Source organism: Wyeomyia smithii, chromosome 1 (genome assembly GCF_029784165.1).
Source record: "Wyeomyia smithii strain HCP4-BCI-WySm-NY-G18 chromosome 1, ASM2978416v1, whole genome shotgun sequence".
Lineage (NCBI taxonomy): Eukaryota > Metazoa > Arthropoda > Insecta > Diptera > Culicidae > Wyeomyia > Wyeomyia smithii.
Genome location: NC_073694.1, coordinates 153411306 through 153431732, shown reverse-complemented (window position 1 = coordinate 153431732; position 20427 = coordinate 153411306). Strand labels below are relative to the sequence as shown.

The following is a 20427-nucleotide window of genomic DNA, read 5'->3' as shown; positions in this document are numbered from 1 at the left end:
ACAATTGCGATTACTGCCTACCTCTCGAATGTTCTCTATATCCAGCACCGTTTCTTTGATTTTAACGAAATAGCACCGCTTCCCCTTGCCAGCGGTCGGGAAAAACTGGGTCGGAATCAAGGCCCCCGCGTTGTTCAGGGTCACGATCAGCTTTCGTACGTGCGCTCGCTTAACCCACTCCATAACGATTACCTTGAGTTCCTCGTTGGCCATCAGTTTCTGCCATTTCTCTTCCTTCAAACGCATCGTTTTCAACACATAGCTTCCCACGAAAGCCGCACATGGGTCCTCCTTTTCTTGCTTTTTCTTCTTATCGTCACCCATTGTCGCACAGTTCAGCTCTTCAAAGTGAACGGATTAACGGTAATTCCGAAATCTAACTCAACTGTCAAAATCACTTCTTCAGAGCGCTAAGATAGCAGCAAAAAAGTGAACTAACCACAGCCAACTACGCCGACGAAATGAGTCCTTGGGTCGACTCACTCTCCTGGGAAGAAGCCGCTAATTTTCCACCGCCACCTTCGGAATCGATCATACAAAGTGCGAGTACAGGAGCAGCACTCGAGCCGGAACCCTCGGTGCGGTAACTAACGCTGCCTAAGGGCACCCTACGGCGGCGGAACCAACTAGCCAACAAACTTTTCCACTCAAACCCACCAGTAACGCGGGAAGCAACAACAACGGCCACAACACCTGCAGCAAACTGCAATAAGATACACAACAACTGCTAGCACAGTCCGCCCCGTAGCACCAAAAAGTTGAAAGCATTGGAAGTAATTTATTTTTACGTATCGCCCGCTACACTCACCACTCACTGGCTAATTTGTTCGACTCGTGGCTGGGTGGCACTTTCCCTGTATGCACATTTCGGAATAGGATTTCACCAATTTCACCCCTATCAACAATAACACTAACAACCGAACCATTCCGCTGATGGGGGTTCAATTCACTCGCAGTCCATTACTGTGTCGAATTCGGTTGCATGTGAGTGTGTTTAACCTCCAAAAATATCCAAATGAGGCTCAACATGAACAGAACAACACGTGTGGTTGTTTAGGAACTTGGTCGTCTCATGGTCGGATTTTCGTTGCCAGTTTGGGCTGCGTTTCGAATTCCATTCTACGAAATTATCTGGGCGCCAAAGTTTGAAATAATGCTTCCACAGAACCGTACCAGTTCAGCAGTTTATAGCTGTAAATTGGCTAGATTTTTGGAAATCAGCACCTGGGTGAGAAAATTATTCACGATTACCGCCGCCGCAGTTAGTAGCGAAGCTCGGTAAGCAAGCGTTGTGGGCACGCACACGAGCCCCGTAATCCGGATGCAAATTACCGGATGGAATGGGTTTCGTGTGAACGATACACTCAAGCCGAGTGAATCGTTCCGTTTTTGTCACGTCGCTTCATCTGGAGGGCATTCAGGGCAGAGGAATATTAATAACTCTATTGATTATTTTATTTTGGCCTGCATGAACTTGACATTCACTCATTCGAAAAACCGTTCAGTTTTTTGCCATAAAAGTGGTTTTTGGAAATCAATTCTTGACTTTTTAATCGATTTATGACAACTAAGTTCAAATTTAACGACAAGAATTTCGTGATTGGTTTACAATTATGTTATGAATTAAAAACAGGCTTAAACTACATAAAAACCTAAATTAATCCACCTAGCGGTCAGACTCAGCCTTTCTCATTCAAACTTATTACAGTGCTTTTTCGCTTTTATCAACAGTCGTTTTTATCACTACTCGCCAAATTCACGCTCGATTTTCTCACGGTTTTTTTTCGTTTTTATCACGCTTTTTAAAGAAAAAACTTTAAATCAAGAATAATGTACTTCCATTTGTAGCAAATGTGTTCGAAACATCATTTTCACTTGTGCTTTGTGTCCTTGCATGTGTATAGTTTTATGAACTCAATTTTTTTGATCAATTTTCTGAGGAAACCAAGTGTCATATCTGTTACAAATAATTTGTGTCATAATTTTGAGAAAAATGAACCGTAAAATACGTATTTCATTGACTTTGAAGCAAAAATTACGGATTATTCGAGCAGTTGAGAAAAAAGATCTGTTAACAACTCAAATAGTACTGCAGATTGGTCCTCATAGAGCGTAAATTTAAATTTCATAAAATCTAGCGGTTCCACAATTTCACATAAACAAGCATTAGTCTCTGCTAGCTAGGCTAAAGAATGGGCAGTATAAATCATATTGATATTGCATGTTTAATAGCCTTGAGAAAGTCCGCGAAAATGCAGTGGAAAAAACTATCATAAACTAACCTTTTCTTGTTTATTCATTAGTATCTTGAGCTTATATTCCATTCAATCATGAAAGTGCATCATTTTACTCAAAATATCATAAATTTCAATTGAATCCAACACAAAAAATTAAATTTTTATCATTTCGCTAAATTCACGGTTTTGCCAAATTCACGGTAAAATTTTTTTTGACCGTGATAAAATCGAAAAAGCACTGTATTTGTAAAAATAGATTTACATGAATGCTTCGAACCAATAAATGTATATTCATTGCTTATTCGGCAGCCGAGCAGATAAGCCGAGTTTCTTGCGTTCTGCAGTTTACCGAATTAATTCCCGCTTTTTTCTAGCGTTCGCGTGTGCAGTGCAGTTTTGTGGTAGTGGTACGCTGTGTGTGCAGACGAGAGCGGCACGATCAACCGTATATACTGCGTTGGTCTGGATTGCCCCGCAGCAGGGGAGTGCAGCTGTGGTAGTGGTGTACTTGGCGCGTATGCTGATACGTGTGCAGATTTAACTTCGGATTGCCCGTCCCGCATCACAGAGAATTGCTGTGACTGGTGGGGGAACCCCGACTGGGAGAAGCAAGTGGCGCCGCCGCTACGCAGTTACAGCGACAGCGTATCCAGTGTTGCGGATTTACATCGATATATGTATAAGATAAGTGATACTACGATTTAATTCTCTTTGGCATATCTTCATATACATATTTATTTATTTTTTTCCTATCTTCCCTATTTCTACTTTATATTATATAAATCATCTTCATTACTTTTGTGTATATAAGTAACTCGTTTTCATAAAATTTTCGGCGGTAGACAGTTCACGACCCAATGGCGGTGGGTGGACTGTCTATTCCCCCGGACCTTTCCTCCTGTTCAGAGGGGGAAGAGTCCGTAATGGATTTCTCTGACACCCCTAACAACAGTGTGGACGGTTTCTCTGAAGTGAAGAAAAAACGTAAGAGACCTCGTCACACTGCTTCGCCTATCCAATCCACCAATGACGCACCAATTCGAGTAAAGAAGTACCAGAAGAATCAACCAGGACTTCGCTGGGTTGTATATATTCGTCCCAAAAACAAACCCTTGAAAGTGGTGCAAATTTGTAAAACTTTGCGCTTGAGCTATACCAGCCTAATCGAGGTATATAAGGTCAAAGCTGACAAATTAAAGGTGACATTTTCTGATCTCGAACACGCAAATGCGGTCGTTGAAGATCAAAATTTTACCATTGAGTACCGGGTATATATTCCGGCACGCGCTATTGAGATCGAGGGCGTGATAACAGAACCCGATCTTACAGAGAAAGACATACTGGAAGGAACTGGACGTTTTAAAAACCCAAACCTTCCAGAAATAAAAATTCTAGAATGCCGAAGAATGTATTCTAAAGACAACATGGGCAAATACTCCCCGAACGACTCGTTTAGAGTGACGTTCGAAGGAAAAGTGCTTCCGGATTATTTAGAGCTATTCAAACTGCGACTACCGGTTAGACTTTTCATTCCGAAAGTAATGACCTGTACTAATTGTTTGCAGTTAGGGCACATGAAAGCCTACTGCAGTAATAAGACTAAATGTTTCAAGTGTGGTGAAATAATGGAGAATAACCACACTTGTAGCGAACAGGAAGAAAAATGCTCCTTATGTGGTGGCAACCCACACAAAATTGAAGAGTGCGCAAAGTATAAGCTACGCTCTGACGCAAAAAAAAAATAGACCAGACAACGCAGTAAGCAGTCTTTCGCACAGATGCTGAAGACAGCGTTACAGCAGGAGGAAAATCGTTACTCCAGTTTAGAAAACGATGATTCAAATGATGACGAAGAGGATTATCAACCTCTGCTAACAACCGGAGCTGTACGAAAACGGCCAAGTGCTTCTTCTCCTAAACTCCCTACAAAGAAGCAGAAGAAGGTGCTTAATGATACCCCTCGTGGTTCCACTTCCATACAAATTGCTAAAGCGTCACCACCAGGTTTCAAAGTTGATTGCGATAAAGAGTTCCCTAAGCTCCCAGGGAAACGAGCTGTTCCCACAGCTAAATTGTCATCGGAATCTGAAAAACCGTCCTCTGATGGTTGTATTTCATTCAAAATGATCGTTGATTGAATATTTACCACTTTTGGTTTATCCGATTCTCTTAAAAGTATGATTTCGGCTTGGCTTCCAACAATTTGCATGTTGGGTAAGCAACTAAGCACCAAATGGCCCCTCCTCGCGTTCGTATCCTTCGATGTCTAAATCAGACAACAGACGAATCGACAACAAGGATTATACAATGGAACTGTAGGAGCTTGACGCCCAAATTAGATAAATTTAAACTCCTGCTTCACGATAGCAAATGCGATATTTTCGCGCTATCAGAAACATGGTTATCAACAGATACAACACTAACCGTTCAAAACTTCAATATCATCCGGTTAGACCGCGGAAACTCTTATGGTGGAGTGCTCATTGGTATCAAAAAATGTTACCCATTCTTCCGAATCCCTCTTCCAGCAATTGATGGTATAGAAATTGTTGCTTGCCATATAACAATTGCTGGTGAGAGCCTCACTGTCGCATCAGTCTACATTCCACCCAGAGCTACTTTTAACCGGCTGCAGCTAACTCAAATAACGGAGCTGCTTCCGACACCACGTCTTCTCTTGGGAGACTTCAATTCTCACGGTATGGCGTGGGGAGCACCTGGAGATGATAGCCGGGCTATTTTTATTGAAAGCTTACTAGACGAGTTCGATGTGACCCTATTGAATATACCTGGGTTAGCTACAAGAATAGCAAGGCCTCCAGTACGAGGGAGCACTTTAGACTCGTCTATGTGTTCCTCCTCAATAGCTTTGGATTGTAAATGGGAGATTATTCAAGATCCCCATCGTAGTGACCATTTGCCAATAAGTATTTCGATTATGAACAGGCTCCAGTCTGCTACCACAGTCGAAGTAGAGTATGATCTCACCCGGAATATTGATTGGGAAAAATTCGCGAACATAATATCCCAGGGTCTCGAAACAACCGATGGGCTTTCTCCATCCGACGAATACAACTTCCTTGCAACATTAATTTTAGATAGCGCGTTGCAATCTCAGACGAGGCCCGTCCCTGAGAACAAGTTGAAAATTCGTCCTAACAAACAATGGTGGGATAAAGAATGCACCGAGATGAAAAAAACCCTAAAAGCAGCATACCTAGCATTCAGGAAAGATCATTCCATTCAACTTTTTGATCAGTTTAGAGAGCTGGAACTGAAACAGACTAAACTTCACAAGCTGAAAAAAAGATCGTACTGGCAAAATTTCATAAGCACGTTACCCAGAGATGCTTCTATGAGCTATCTCTGGAATACGGCTCGGAAAATGCGCAATAGGTCCGACAACAATGAGGCTAATGAATACTCTAAACGTTGGATCTATGATTTCGCGAAAAAGGTATGCCCAGACGCTGTCCCGTCACAGCAGGAATTCAGCGACACAACGGCCATTGAAGAGAGAGTTTTCAATGCTGGAATTTTCAATCGCATTCGCTTCTTGCAAGAACAAGGCTCCAGGACTAGACAACTGGGTAGAAACAACTAACCAGCTATCAGAGACCCAATTCGGCTTCCGTAGGGGCAAGGGCCCTAACGATTGCCTAGCATTGCTAGCCACAGAAGCGGAAATGGCTCTTGGTAGCAAACAACAAATGACCTCAGTTTTCCTGGATATCACAGGTGCATTTGATTCAGTTTCAATCGAAATTCTTTTCGAGAAACTGCATCAAAGAGGATTCACCCCTATATTGACGAACTTCTTGATCAACCTGCTGTCTTAAAAGCATTTACTTTTCAAACACGGTTCTTCAACAATAACACGAACAAGCTACATGGGTCTCCCCCAAGGCTCTTGTCTGAGTCCGCTGTTGCACAACTTCTACATCAGTGACATCGACACATGCTTGGCGGACGGCTGCACCATGCGCCAGTTAGCTGACGACTGCGTAGTATCAGTCACGGCGTCTCTGGCTGTAGACATGAAAAACAGCCTGCAAAATACGCTGGGTAATCTGAGCGGTTGGGCCACTTGTCTTGGAATTGAGTTCTCGCTTGAAAAAACGGAGATGGTAGTCTTTTCAAAAAAGCGACCACCACCCCGTTTAGAGCTAATTTTGTCCGGAAGACCCATCACTCAGTCACCTAGCTTCAAGTATCTAGGAGTATGGTATGACTCTAAGTGCACATGGGAAAAACATGTGAATTACGTGAAGCAACGATGCCAACCGAGAATCAATTTTGTTCGGATGGTAACAGGAACCACATGGGGAGCTCATTCAGAGGATTTGATACGACTCTACCAAACTACGATTCTGCCCGTAATAGAATACGGCAGCATATGTTTCAGAGGTGTCGCAGCCTCACACATGCTGAAGCTAGAGAGGATACAATACCGATGTTTGCGTATCGCTCTAGGCTGCATGCAATCGATGCATACCATGACTCTAGAGGTCATAGCTGGAGTGCCACCTATTAAAGAGAGACTTTTTGAGCTGGCCCTACGTTTCCTCATCAGATCGGAAATAGCAAATCCAATGCTTATTGCGAACTATGAGAAATGTCTGGAAGTTGTTCAGAAACCCTGTATGTCAGTATACCAGCGGTTCATGTCTATAGAGATAAATCCTTCGGTTGTTGCTCCATACCGTGAGATTTCAACATCGCTCAAAAATCCTTCTGTTGTATTTGATTTGACGATGAAACAAGAAATCCATGGAATTCCTGAATACCTCAAACCAACAGTTGTGCCATCAATATTTTCGGCAAAATTTGGCCACCTCCCACAACAGAATTCCTTTTTCACGGACGGATCTGTAATGGATGGACATTCCGGATATGGCATTTTCAACATGGATCATCGCATATCCCGCAAACTGGCACAACCTTGCTCCATATACGTAGCGGAGCTAGCTGCCATACACAATTCGCTGCGAATTATAGAGCTCAAGACACCAGGTAATTATTTCATCTTTTCGGACAGCCTCAGTTCTATCGAAGCTCTCCGATCGATTTAACCGGTCAAGCACCCGTCCTATTTACTTCCGAAAATTAGACGGATATTAGAAGTGCTGGTTGATCGGTCTTTCATTATCTGCTTTGTGTGGGTCCCCTCCCATTGCTCAATCCCAGGCAATGAAGAAGCTGATTCACTAGCGAAAAGGGGTGCCATAGAAGGAGATATATTTGATAGACCGATCACCTACACCGAGTATTCTCACCTACCCCAACAACTGGCTCTGGCAAACTGGCAGGAAAAGTGGGATTCTGGCGATTTGGGGCGATGGATGCACTCCATCTCGCCCAAGGTGTCTACGAAATCATGGTTTATAGGGCACGATTTAACTCGGGATTTTATACGAGTTATTACACGCCTAATGTCAAACCATTACATTGCAAATACCCACCACTATCGAATAGGGATAGTCGATAGCAACCTTTGCGAATGTGGAGGGTACGAGGATATAGAACACGTAGTCTTCGTATGCCCTAAATACCACAGAGCAAGAAATTAACTTTTCGACTCCCTCTGGGAACGGAATACACCATCTGCAATGCAAGTTCGGGATGCACTTGCCAGTCATGATATCAGTTTGCTCACCCATATTTACCAATTTATTAAAGATATAAATTATCGTATTTGAATCCTCTTCCCTTCTTCGCTTCTCTCTGTCCCCCCCCTCTCTATGTAGATCTTTAAGGATAATACTTATTTTTATCTTTCTTTCTCCATCTTTCATCTTAGGTTATGATTTCCAAGAGACAAGGACTTATCATCCCTCAATTTCATTACTTATTTATATAGATAGATCGTTTTACATATAGATAGATATAGATAGACGTACATATCCGTTTTAGGTTGAATTAATTTTGTATTTTTAAATTGTATTTTGAAGAGAAAAGATGAGAGGGTTCTTATGCCTGTTTGAGGAGGAGCAGTCGGGATACAAGCTCTACTCAAGCTGGCTTTTTCCTACTCCAAAAAGACATTCGGCCCCATTATGCTTCGCTGTTGGGCCTAAATCAATATTAGAGTTACAAAAAAAAATAAATGTATATTCACTTTTTGGGTTCTAAAATAATAATGTTGTAATAGAAGTATAAAATATGAAATTTGACGTAATGTGAATGCTCAAGAAATAGCGAAATAAAAGAAATGACTCTTAATTTCGAACAATTCAATCACGAGCGATACCGTGAACATTCAAATGGTACGATACCACATTTAAGTTATATTGTGGCCACATATATTGATCAAAGCAGGTATAGTTTTATATAGCCTTCGAATTTCTTTTCTTTCCATAACTTTTGAACCACATATCAAATTGTTATGAAGAATGTTATTTGTAAGTTTGAGAGATGACTCGTTCGTATGACACTAGTTATGTTGATTTGTTTGCTGCTCCATAGATAAATATACCATATACTAGGTGACTGTGAAATAGTGTGTAGTACAGATTTCGCTTAATTTCAAATGGAACTACGTCACTTATTATTTTGAATACACCTGCTACTTGTGCAAGTTTAGCACCCATTTTAGTAATATGCGGGGTCCACTTGAGTTCACTGTCCAACCACACCCCCAAGTACATAAATTCATCTACTCGTTCTATATCATTACCGTTCAAATGATGATGATGTTCAAATAAGTCGTGTAATCTTTAAGATAATAGAATTTCGTTGTTTTAATAACAATTTAATACATAACGGTTGCTTAGTTCCATTATAATCAAATGAAATGGGAACGTATAGGGCAGCCAAACTTTGAAACCACGTGTTCAATCATACTTCATTAGTTAACCCTTAACTAGCCCGTTCATCAGATAATACTATTGATCAAATCGGTTGTGTACTTTCTGAGATAATGAAGTTTCGTGATTTTCACAATTCGGTACATTACAGACGAAGTTACAGTTCGATTACAGTAAAATTCAATAGGGTGTTATGAGTCAGCTAGACCTTTCATTTGACACTAATTTCGTGAAAATCGGTTCAGCCATCTCTGAGAAAAGTGAGTGAGTTTATGTATTCTTCGGGATATGTTTCTTTTCATAGCTAGATTTCACATTTTTAAACACAGCTGGCAAAGTAATAGTCCGATTGCAAAAAAATCAATAGGGTCTTATGGGGTTGCTAGACCTTTTATATGACACTGAATTTGTGAAAATCGGTCCAGCCATCTCTGAGAAACATGAGTGAAATTGAGCAGTCTTCAGAAGACGTTTCTTTTCATAACTTTTGAACCACACGTTCAATCTATATAAAATTTAAAAGTTAAGGGTTTTTAAGATAGTTCATTTGATACCAATGTTATTGAAATCGGTTGTGTGGTTTCTGAGATATTGATGTTTCGTGATTTTTACATTTTAAACATAACCTCTGAAATAATAATCCAATTACAGTCGAATCCCACTATAACGACACTTTTTATAGTGACAAATCTGGCTATAGCGACATTCTCAACAGTCCCTTCTGTTTTATACTAAAATTCTTCGTTTTATTGCGACATTTCGCTATCCCGACCTTCCTCTATGACGGCATACCAAAACTAATACTTGTCATTCTTTATTACGACAATAGTACAGTCGAATCTCTCTATAGCGACATTGCTGAATCTATAACGACATTCTCAACGGTATCTTCTGTTCTACATATGCAAACATTCTTCGTATTATTTCGACATTTCGCTATAACGACAGTCTCTTGCGATGTCGCTATAAAGGGATTCGACTGTACAGTGAAAAATAATAGGGTCTTATGGGGCAACTAGAACTTTTATTGCATATAATTTCATTAAAATCGGTCCAGCCATCTCTGTGAAAAGTGAGTGAAAATAAAAATCTGCACACACACACACACACACACACACACACACACACACACACACACACAGACACACACATACATACAGAAAATGCTCAGCTCGTCGAACTGAGTCGAGTGATATATGCCATTCGGCCCTTTGGAGCACTTTCATATCTTCGGTTTTGCAAGTGATTGTTATACCTTTCTAGGAGAAAGGCAAAAAGTTAAAAAAAATTTTTATTAGGAGTAAAATATTCGTGCTGAAGAAAAAGCGAAATAAAAGAAATGACTTTGAATTTTGTACACTTCAATCACGAGCAATACCGGGAACGTACGAATAGCACAATACCAAATTTAAATTTTGTTGAGGCCATATGTTTTGATCAAAGCAGTTACAGTTTTAAATAGTCTTTGAATTTCGTTTCTTTTCATAACTTTTGAACCACATATCAAATTGCTATGAAATTTCTTACTTGTGAGTTTGAGAGATGTTGGGGCAACTGACCACCCTATGGGGATTCACCACTTGGGCTCGCCGTTGACAGTGAGTCTGTTAATCGGATGTACGCACTCGTGCCAACTGAGAGTGATAAGTTGTCATTCGGGTATCCGACGAGAGACTGCACACACATATTTTATAATACGCTATTAAATTCGTTTGTACTGTTCTTATTGTTTAACTTTTATTTTATCACCTCGCCTTAACAGTACGACAGTGGCGACGAGTATTACGAGTTTTTTTTTCGCGTTCGCAAGTGTTTCAGATTTATAATTCTCGTTGATTAGAAATTCGGAAAAATTTCTTTCTCACCGCCTCGCAAAAGGAAGCGAAGAATGGAGGATGACCGCAACCATGTGGATCAAAATCCGGGAATCAACCCGAATACGAATTTATTGGTAAAGTTTCATTAAATGGATGCACCCAAAATGGCCGTGTATTCGTGTCGGGAAATTCACTTAATCTTCTGGGTATCGATTTAATCGATAAATTCAATCTGTGGTCACTGCCTATGGACAAATTTGGTAATAAAATAGAAAGTGCTGCTCAGGATATAAGTGCTTTGAAACGGGTGTACCCTGAGCTTTTCAGCAATAAGCTCGGGCTTTGCACAAAAAGAAAAATTGTGCTGTCTTTGAAGGATGCAAGCAAACCTGTTTTTCGACCCAGGAGACCTGTAGCATACGCAATGCAAGCTATAGTTGACGAAGAGCTTGACCGTTTGGAACGGTTGAATATTATTTCACCTGTGCAGTACTCAGAGTGGGCTGCACCGATAGTTGTTGTACGTAAGGCAAACGGCACTATCCGTATATGCGGTGATTACTCAACTGGGCTCAATGATGAGCTTCAGTCACATCAGTACCCGCTACCGTTGCCGCAGAACAATTTCTCAAAATTAGCAGGTTGTCCTGTCTTCAGCCAAATTGATTTATCCGATGCATTCTTGCAGATGGAGGTAGATGAGGAATGTCGGAAGTTGTTAACCATCAACACGCACCGGGGACTGTATCAATACAATAGGCTCCCTCCTGGCGTGAAGGCGGCTCCAGGCGCGTTCCAGCAGATGATCGACACTATGCTGGCCGGTCTATCGAATACGTCGGGATATTTAGATGACGTGATTGTTGGTGGTAGAGATGAAAACGAACATTCACGTAACTTGCACGCAGTACTGCACCGAATTCAAGAGTACGGATTAACTATTCGCCTAGAAAAGTGTGCATTCGGACAGCATAAAATCCGATACCTAGGGCATATGCTAGATCGCCAAGGCCTTCGGCCAGATCTAGATAAGATCCAAGCTATTAAAGATATGCCTGCTCCCAAGGACCTCACAGGTGTTCGCTCTTTCCTCGGAGCATTGAACTATTACGGTAAGTTCGTGCCGAATATTAGAACACTGCGCTACCCTTTGGATGAACTTTTAAAATCCAGCACATCTACATTCAAGTGGACACCAGCATGCCAGAGTGCATTTGAAAAATTTAAAGCAATTTTGTCGTCAGAGCTCTTACTGACACACTACGATCCGATGCAGGAGATAGTTGTTTCGGCTGATGCTTCGTCGATCGGTGTTGGAGCAACAATTAGCCATGAGTTCGCAGATGGCCAAATGAAGGTGGTTCAACACGCGTCCCGCGCCCTCACTGCAGCTGAGCAGCGCTATTCACAGCCAGACAGAGAAGGACTGGCTATTGTCTTCGCTGTTACAAAATTTCACAAATATATATTTGGTAGAAGATTCCGATTGCAGACAGATCATGCACCGTTATTACGGATATTTGGCTCTAGAAGGGGATACCGGTTTACACTGCAAACCGGCTCCAGCGGTGGGCTTTAACGTTGCTGTAATATGATTTTTCGATAGAATATATTTCAACTGATAAATTTGGGAACGCTGACGTGCAATCCAGGCTTATCAACCAGCATATTAAGCCAGACGAAGATTTCGTTGTTGCATGTACCTCGTTGGAAGAAGATTTAAGGTCAGTAATAGTCAGTAGCACTAAAAACTTACCTTTCAGTTTTAGCATGGTAGAAGAAGCCACGAAATACGATTCGACTCTTAGCAAACTATATCGATTCGTGAGCGATGGTTGGCCTAAGAAACGAACGGATGTCAACGATTGGGAGATGCAACGCTATTTTGACCGCCAAGAAGCTCTCTCAATTGTGCAAGGCTGTGTTATGTTTGGAGACCGTTTAATTATCTCAGCACAGTATAGAAAGCGATGCATTATCCAATTGCATAAAGGTCATCCAGGTGCACAACGGATGAAAGCCATTGCACGCAGCTTCGTCTTTTGGCCAGGCTTAGTCGAACAAATAGTCGACGTTGTAAAGGCTTGTCACCAATGTGCATTAGCAGCGCGTTCGCCACCAAAGGCAGAGCCACAATCATGGCCCAAATCGACAGCTCCATGGCAAAGGATTCACATCGACTATGCCGGTCCTTTGGAAGGAGAATACTACTTAATCGTTGTTGATTCAAACACTAAACGGCCGGAAATTTTCCCAACGAAACTGATAACAACGAAGGTAACACTCAGCTTGCTTCAAGATTTTTTCGCCAACAAAGGAATACCAGAGATTCTTGTGTCGGACAACGGCACGCAGTTCAAAAGTTGGGAATTTGAGGAATTTTGTTGCCAGAACAGCATCAGGCACATAACGACAGCACCTTTCCACCCACAATCGAATGGCCAGGCCGAACGGTTCGTGGATACATTCAAACGAGCCATCCGAAAAATCCAGGAAGGGAAAGGTACGATCAAGCAGGCTTTAAATACGTTTCTTCTCACTTACCGAACAACTCCGAATCCAAATGTGCCAGATGGCAAGTCACCAGCAGAAGCTATGTACGGCAGACCGATAAGAACTTCACTCGAATTGCTGCGACCGCCCCGTAGATCAGTACCACAACCAGTGTCAGAATCGCCTGCCTTGCGAACCTTTAATAAGGAAGATAAGGTTTTTGCTAAAGTGTATGCGAGTAATAAGTGGACTTGGGTGCCCGGAGTCATAATGGAAAAACTTAGCAGAGTAATGTATAACGTCTGGGTCAATATTAGTAAAATGATTCGCTCGCACATTAATCAGCTTAAAAGTAGGTCTTCGTTCGCAGCTCAACAGCTGTCAACTAAGTCGCAAAAAATTCCGCTCGAGAATTAGCTTAATGAGTGGAACCTTGCTACTGCTGCGTCGATGCCAGAACCTGCCTCCTCTGCGCCGGTGAACGATGAGCCAGTGCTCGTCCCAGAGCCAGCCGATAATGGTGCTTCACCCTCATCATCGTCCACATCATCGGATTTCCAGTCAGCAGCTGAGACTTCACCTGTAGTTCCTCTTCCCAGGCGTTCTTCTCGACTTCGAAGACCGCCGCAGTGGTACCAGGGACACCACAGGTATTAAAGAGGGAGATGTTGGGGCAACTGACCACCCTATGGGGATTCACCACTTGGGCTCGCCGTTGACAGTGAGTCTGTTAAGCGGATGTACGCACTCGTGCCAACTGAGAGTGATAAGTTATCATTCGGGTATCCGACGAGAGACTGAACACACATATTTTATAATACGCTATTAAATTCGATTATAGTCAAATAAATGGGAACCTATAAGAAAGCCAAACTTCATTTGCCACTAAGATTGTTGAATTCAGTCCAGCCATTTTTGGGAAAACGAGTGAATTTGAAAAGTCACCGGAACATGTTTCTTTTCACATTTTTTGAACCACTTGTTTAATCACTATAAAATTCATCAATTAACCTTTAACTAGCCCGTTCATTTGATAGCAATATTGTTCAAATCGGTTATATACTTTCTGAGATAATAATTCTTTGATACATTACAGGCAAAGTAACAGACCGATTACATTGAAATTCAATAGGGCGTTATGAGGCAGCTAGACCTTTCATTTGACACTAATTTCGTGGAAATGGGTTCAGCCATCTCTGAGAAAAGTGAGTGAGTTTACGTAGTCTTCGGAATATGTTTCTTTTCAAAGCTGGATTTCACATTTTTAAACATAACAGGCAAAGTAATAGTCCGATTGCAAAAAAATCAATAGGGTCTTATGGGGTAATTAGACCTTCCAAATGACACTGATTTTGTGGAAATCGGTCCAGCCATCTCTGAGAAACTTGAGTGAGATTAAACACTCTCCAGAACACGTTTCTTTAAATAACTTCTGAACCACACGTTCATTCTTCATGAAACTCAGAAGTTAAGGGTTTTTTAAGTAGCCCGTTTATTTAAAACAAATTTGGGTAAAATCGGTTTAGTAGTTTCTGAGATAATTATGTTTCGTGATTTTCACAATTTTAAACATAACCTCTAAACTAAAAATCCGATTGCAATGAAATTCAATAAGGTCTTATAGGGCAGCTAGACTTTTCATTTGCAATTAATTTCATGAAGATCGGTCCAGCCATCTCTGAGAAAATCGAGTGAGATTGGGAGAGCGTTACATACACACACATACACACACACACACATACAGAAAATGCTCAGCTCGTCAAACTAAGTCGATTGATATACGAGATTCGAGCCTTTGGAGCACTTTTATACCTTTGGTTTTTCCAGTGATTGCTATACCTTTCTAGGAGAAAGGCAAAAAAACATTTAAGAGTGAAATAATAAAAGTGCCAACATATAACACGGTGCTCCCAATACCGTTATTATAAAAACGGTGAAACGGTGATCGTCAATTAGTTCGTTGTGATGTTCGGCATTTTTGGCTTTGTTTAAAAAACGTTGTTAGCATTTTTTAGATGTTTAAATGACCGCTATTCTTAAGAAATTCATACAACCTCGACCAGCAATTTGGTTAAGTCTATAGACTTTTTGCCTACCTATCAGTAGTTTTTAGGCCTAAGCTTTGAAAAAAGTGTAACTTTTTCATTTTAATATAGATCATTTCACGATGACGTCACAAAACAATAAGATGAAAGAGATTTGACAGCTGTCGCGGGTTTGTTTACCTAGACAAATTTTCGGCTCGAATAAAAAAGCGGAAGTTTCCTGTTAAAAATTGCGTTTCCAAGAATAAACCAAAAGATCACAGTAACGAATTTGCATAGGCGGCTAGTTTTCCCATCTTTTTCGTATTCGTATCATTCATTTTCACTCACAAAACAAAGCCGTGGGAGGTTTCAGAAAAATGAGGTTATTTTTCGTGTGCAATGATCGATTAAATATGACGGATTTCGCGCCTAATTGACCAGATGCTGACAACACCCTCTCAGAATTCAATGAAATCTTATGACATTAACACATACACATTTTATTTTTATGTCTTACTAAACTTGACAACTTTACATACTATTTACGAAAATATATAAACTTTTAAAAGGGCTGAAGTTTTTGAATTTTTTGACGTAGAATCACGTCTTACTGCAGCATATATTTTAGAAGACAAATTAAAAACCCGAAAACATCGAGAGCGCACGAAAATTGTCCACTTTCAAATGTTTAAAACTCGGACAGTTTCCAATCGATTTCCTCCGTTCTTACAGCAATCGATTGGAAACTCATCTTTGCATCCACTCAAATGCAAAAAATATAGTTTGATTATTAGAATTACAATTGAAAATTATCAAACCTTGCTGAAACAAGATTTTGACCTCTGATTGGTCGCCTAATACTTGCTTTCCCTATCACGGACAGAATATCATACCTAGCACAGTCCTAACCCAGTAGTATCAGGGGTAGCTGCAGCCGTGGTATTTGCACTGGTAGCTGCAGCGGTGAAGCGGTACCTGCAGCCGGAATACCAATAGCGATAGTTGTAACAGCATCAGCGGTAGCTACATTGGCCGACACTTTTTCCTGTTGTATTTTGGCAACACCCAACCATCAAATTTTTAGTGTAAAAACAGCTTTTCACTGTGTCATAAGAAGAATACCTCATTTCCACTGCCGGGAAAAGCATAGAGATGCAGTCAGCATCAATTCCGACATTATATTTAACAACCATTTGTCTTTTTGAGGACTTAATTGAAGAATCAACTTTTTCTCGTTCAATAATTACATTTCAGTCAGAATGTTAGAATGCCTTGACAACGACTTCATCTCCATGTCTCAGCTTGAACTACAAAGAGAAGTTTTAAAACGTTTGGTTCTGTGGTTTCTTATTGATTAAGTATAAAAAATGTCAGTGAAAAATAACAATGATAAATTCAAATTCAGTTCGAAACGCCAAGACCAGAAAAGCCACAAATGAAACGAATTCCATCAATCAAAGATCAGAAAACGGCAGAGCAGAAATTGATTCCAAATTTCAATTTAAATGGTTCCGAAGTTAAAAAAGAATAAAAACAAAAATGATTTCGAAAGTTGCAGGAATTTTTTGTGGATTGAGCGTCAGGAAAAAGTCGAAAGCTATTATCGAAAATGTTTTTTTTTTAAGTTTTTTTGAATGAAGAAAGAAAGCATACGGAACCTTGTGCTGAAAAACATTTCTAAAATCCAGACGAAGTGGAGAAGAAAATAATCTCGAATATAACTTCAAGTGACTAAAAGCATGTTAAGGAAAAAACTTAAGATCTAAAAACATTCCTAAGGTAAGAAAAAATTGAAAATTAGAAAGAGTTATAAAATTTCCCCGAAACGGTTCAATTCTATTTAAAAGAAAAGATGGTTTTAATTTTAGTCCAAAAATATGGAAATTACTTCTAAAAGACAGTGGAGACCAGAAACGAAAATAAAACAGACCAATAAAATTTTCATGTCATTCACGAATGGAAGCCGATAGTCATATTTTCCCAATATTTTTTAAACGCATTTTGAACTTGAACACAAGAAACCCGAAAAATTCCGATCTCAGATGCAACCACTCTGAAGCATTCATGAAAACTATAAATGCATGATTTCAAGTTTAACTTAAAAGAACAGAACAATTTTAATTTACCGGCACACCTTTCCAGCATACCTTCTGAAGCGCAACAATGTCGAACTTGCGGACCCTAAATAAGTTGCGAAAAATGCGAGTACTTCCCAAAAGATTAAGAGATGAAACTGTATACATGATCCGAGTTTCCAATCGTTATTCCGTTTCCGCTTCCAGTGTCAATGTCGTTTGTTTAGATCCGTATTAAATGTTAATACTTGCTATTTGCCTGATTGTTTTTAGGGCTGACTTCGCATCAACTCTTAGTCTCGCCGGAGGACCACCGTAACAGCGCTATTCAGAGTTCCATGTTGGTATCAGGACGTTGATCAGCCGCCCCTAGAATAAAACAGAATGAATTCCGAAATTAGTTCAAAATGGTTGCGAAATATCTCTGAAGGCTTGAAAAACCAACAATGGAAACGATGGTTTAAAATGTTTGACATTAGACAGTAAAAGTGAAAATAAAATATGATCAAAACTTTATTTATTAATGAATTATCATACTTGGGGCCCTGAAATGCTCAGAAATTTTTAATTGTGTGATTTGGACCACTGCGACCATTATTTTGACCTTTTGTGGTAATAACGTTTGCGGTGGAAAATCAGACGAAAATTGCCGATTTTTCATGGGTTTACCTTTACACGCACTGACGAAACTACGCATGCCGCATCAATCATATGGACCTATGAGTCAGCAGAAAAAATATGATAGCTCTATCAGTCGAACTCTAACTGTGATGGCGAAAACAGCGAAGCTATTCCGTTCAAAAGTATGCGCGTTCAAAGAATGGTACGCCGTCGCGTCAAAAAAGGACATAGTGTGGCAGTTCGTGAACACCGGGTACGCCCGTTCCGGCATCTACAACATCTTGGCACTGTTTGACAATAATGAGAGCATTGAAAGAAAGCCCGGTTCCGGACGGCCGACAACCCTGAGCAACAAGAAGCTCCAAAGGCTGCTGAAGAGGAAGATCGAGGGAATAGTGGTTATATCGTGGTGTGCGCTTGGCTGGAAGGTCGCTGCAACCATCCAAACAGTGAAAAAGTGCCTGGCGAACATGGGCACACATGTCAGGAAGAAGCAGTCCCGTTCACTAGTCTCGGAGCTGCAGGTAATGATGCAGCGGCAGTGCCTAAATAAGATGGTCAAGTCGATTTTTCCGGCAAATCATGACGTGGCGGTGGTGATGGACGACGAAACCTGTGTCACCCTGGATGGCAACGATTGGCAGGGCACTTCGTATTTTATTTCCTCCCCCCCGAAGGAAATGAGCACCGAAGTGAAGTTTATTTCACACACCAAGCTCCCAAAGAAGGTGCTGCTATGGCTGACAATCAGCGAGAAGGTGATGTCAAAGCTGCTCTTCTTTCTCTCCGGACTGGCCATGAGCAGGGCAATTCAAACTACGAAGTGCCTGTCGGAGATTGCGTCGTTCGTCAAGAAATACCATGTGGCCGAAGACGAGCTCCTTTGGCCGGGTCTGGTGTCGGCTCACTATTCGAAGCCATCGTTTGGAGAGATGGAGCGGCATGGATATCGATATGGTACCCAAGTTCACGAACCTACCCAACGTCCCCAAGTTGCGTCCCATCGATGATTTTGTTGCGAAAACGAGAAGGAATTGATAAATAAAACGAAGAAAGAATTCAAAAACATGCTTAAATGCATGTTTTCGTCTACCATGGTGAATGTTCCGGTTAACTGCCAGGAGGTCGCACGCAAGGGCGTAGAATTACCGTCCATGAGAAATTTATCAAACTCAACAATCTGTCTTAGTTAATTTTTTACCACCATCCGAAAAAAGTCCATTTTTTTCCCGCATACGTTATGGTTATTAGTTGTTACCCTAAAGACTCCACTGGAATTTTCGAGACATAAAATTTTATTGAAATTTGAAGTGCCAGAAATTTTTCCAAAATAAAATCTTTAGAACCCTGTCTTATTTTTCAAAAATCGAACTTGTACACCCTCCAAACAGCTTTTCCCAATGTTGCCGCCATAGCAAAGATTATTTCTGACACCCCAAACTTCCATTTGAAGGGTGATCCCCCAGGTTTCTTGACATTATGAAATTTTAGGCTAGTCTAATGAATGGTACAAAAATATATGTAGGGTAGGGAACATATTTTAGGCAGCTTTAGGAGCCGCCTGTGAATTCAGACAAAATACTTCAAATTTGTAAGGTGAAATACAAACGTAAGTATATCAATTTGTTCTCTATATTTTTCTCTATCAGCACTTTTTTCAGATTCTAGAACCGATTTAGCAAACTTTAACAATAATCAATTGAAGTTCGTTATCGAAGGACACGACTCCAATCACCCCGAACCTTTTAAGCAGTTTGCATCTGTTTTGCAGGGGATTTCCTCCAGCACCTAAATAGCGCCTGAATAGCTGCAAATTTTTTCGTTTGATGTTTTTTGCCTCTCTCCTAGAAAGGTATAGCAATCACTGGAAAAACCGAAGGTATAAAAGTGGTCCCAATGGCCGAATGTCATATACCACTCGACTTCTTTCGACGAACTGAGCGTTTTGACGTGGGACTACGTCTTTGTTTACTATACTGGGATGCATTCTGTAAAATTGGAAATGAAACTGGCAAATGTTGCGTCAGATTTCAAACGTTAATAACAGCATTACCACATGATGGATAACAATAACCAATATGTTGTTGGGTAGATAAAATGTGTAACAATTTTGTAATATGCTAGTTATCACTCAAATTTCATTGCTAAGCGGTAAAATTGATAAAACGTTTCAATTACAAATTTACGCGAACAATGAACCAATTACATGCGAGCATTCCTAGCACAGACGTGCTAGGACACCATTCGTTCCCTGTGATATTCTCTGTATCAATATCGAAATAAAAATTGACAGAGTCTCCCCGTCCCAATAGGTCAACTTATTTTTGCTTCCATGACCTTAGACTAACATG

The 20427-nt window shown here is 40.6% G+C and overlaps 1 protein-coding gene and 1 pseudogene across 1 annotated transcript; one reads left to right on the top strand and one right to left on the bottom strand.

The window, feature by feature from the left end:
* LOC129732120 (dynein beta chain, ciliary-like) overlaps positions 1 to 410 on the bottom strand; it is a 60137-nt pseudogene extending 59727 nt beyond the window's left edge.
* A 3605-nt stretch (positions 411 to 4015) lies between these two features.
* On the top strand, positions 4016 to 14010 carry LOC129717282 (uncharacterized protein K02A2.6-like). The gene is made up of 4 exons (XM_055667144.1): positions 4016 to 4343; positions 11001 to 12195; positions 12513 to 13705; positions 13811 to 14010. Exons 1-4 carry the CDS (start codon positions 4016 to 4018, stop codon positions 14008 to 14010), a joined length of 2916 nt encoding a protein of 971 aa, XP_055523119.1.
* The last annotated feature ends 6417 nt before the right edge of the window (positions 14011 to 20427 follow it).

Excerpts from the sequence above, each read along its gene's own strand:
- LOC129717282 (XM_055667144.1), top strand. The coding sequence starts at position 4,016 with ATGCTGAAGACAGCGTTACAGCAGGAGGAAAATCGTTACTCCAGTTTA. Across the intron at positions 4,344-11,000 it reads TGAAAAACCGTCCTCTGATG|TTTCATTAAATGGATGCACC; the intron begins GTTGTATTTCAT and ends TTATTGGTAAAG. Across the intron at positions 13,706-13,810 it reads GCACATTAATCAGCTTAAAA|AACCTGCCTCCTCTGCGCCG; the intron begins GTAGGTCTTCGT and ends CGTCGATGCCAG.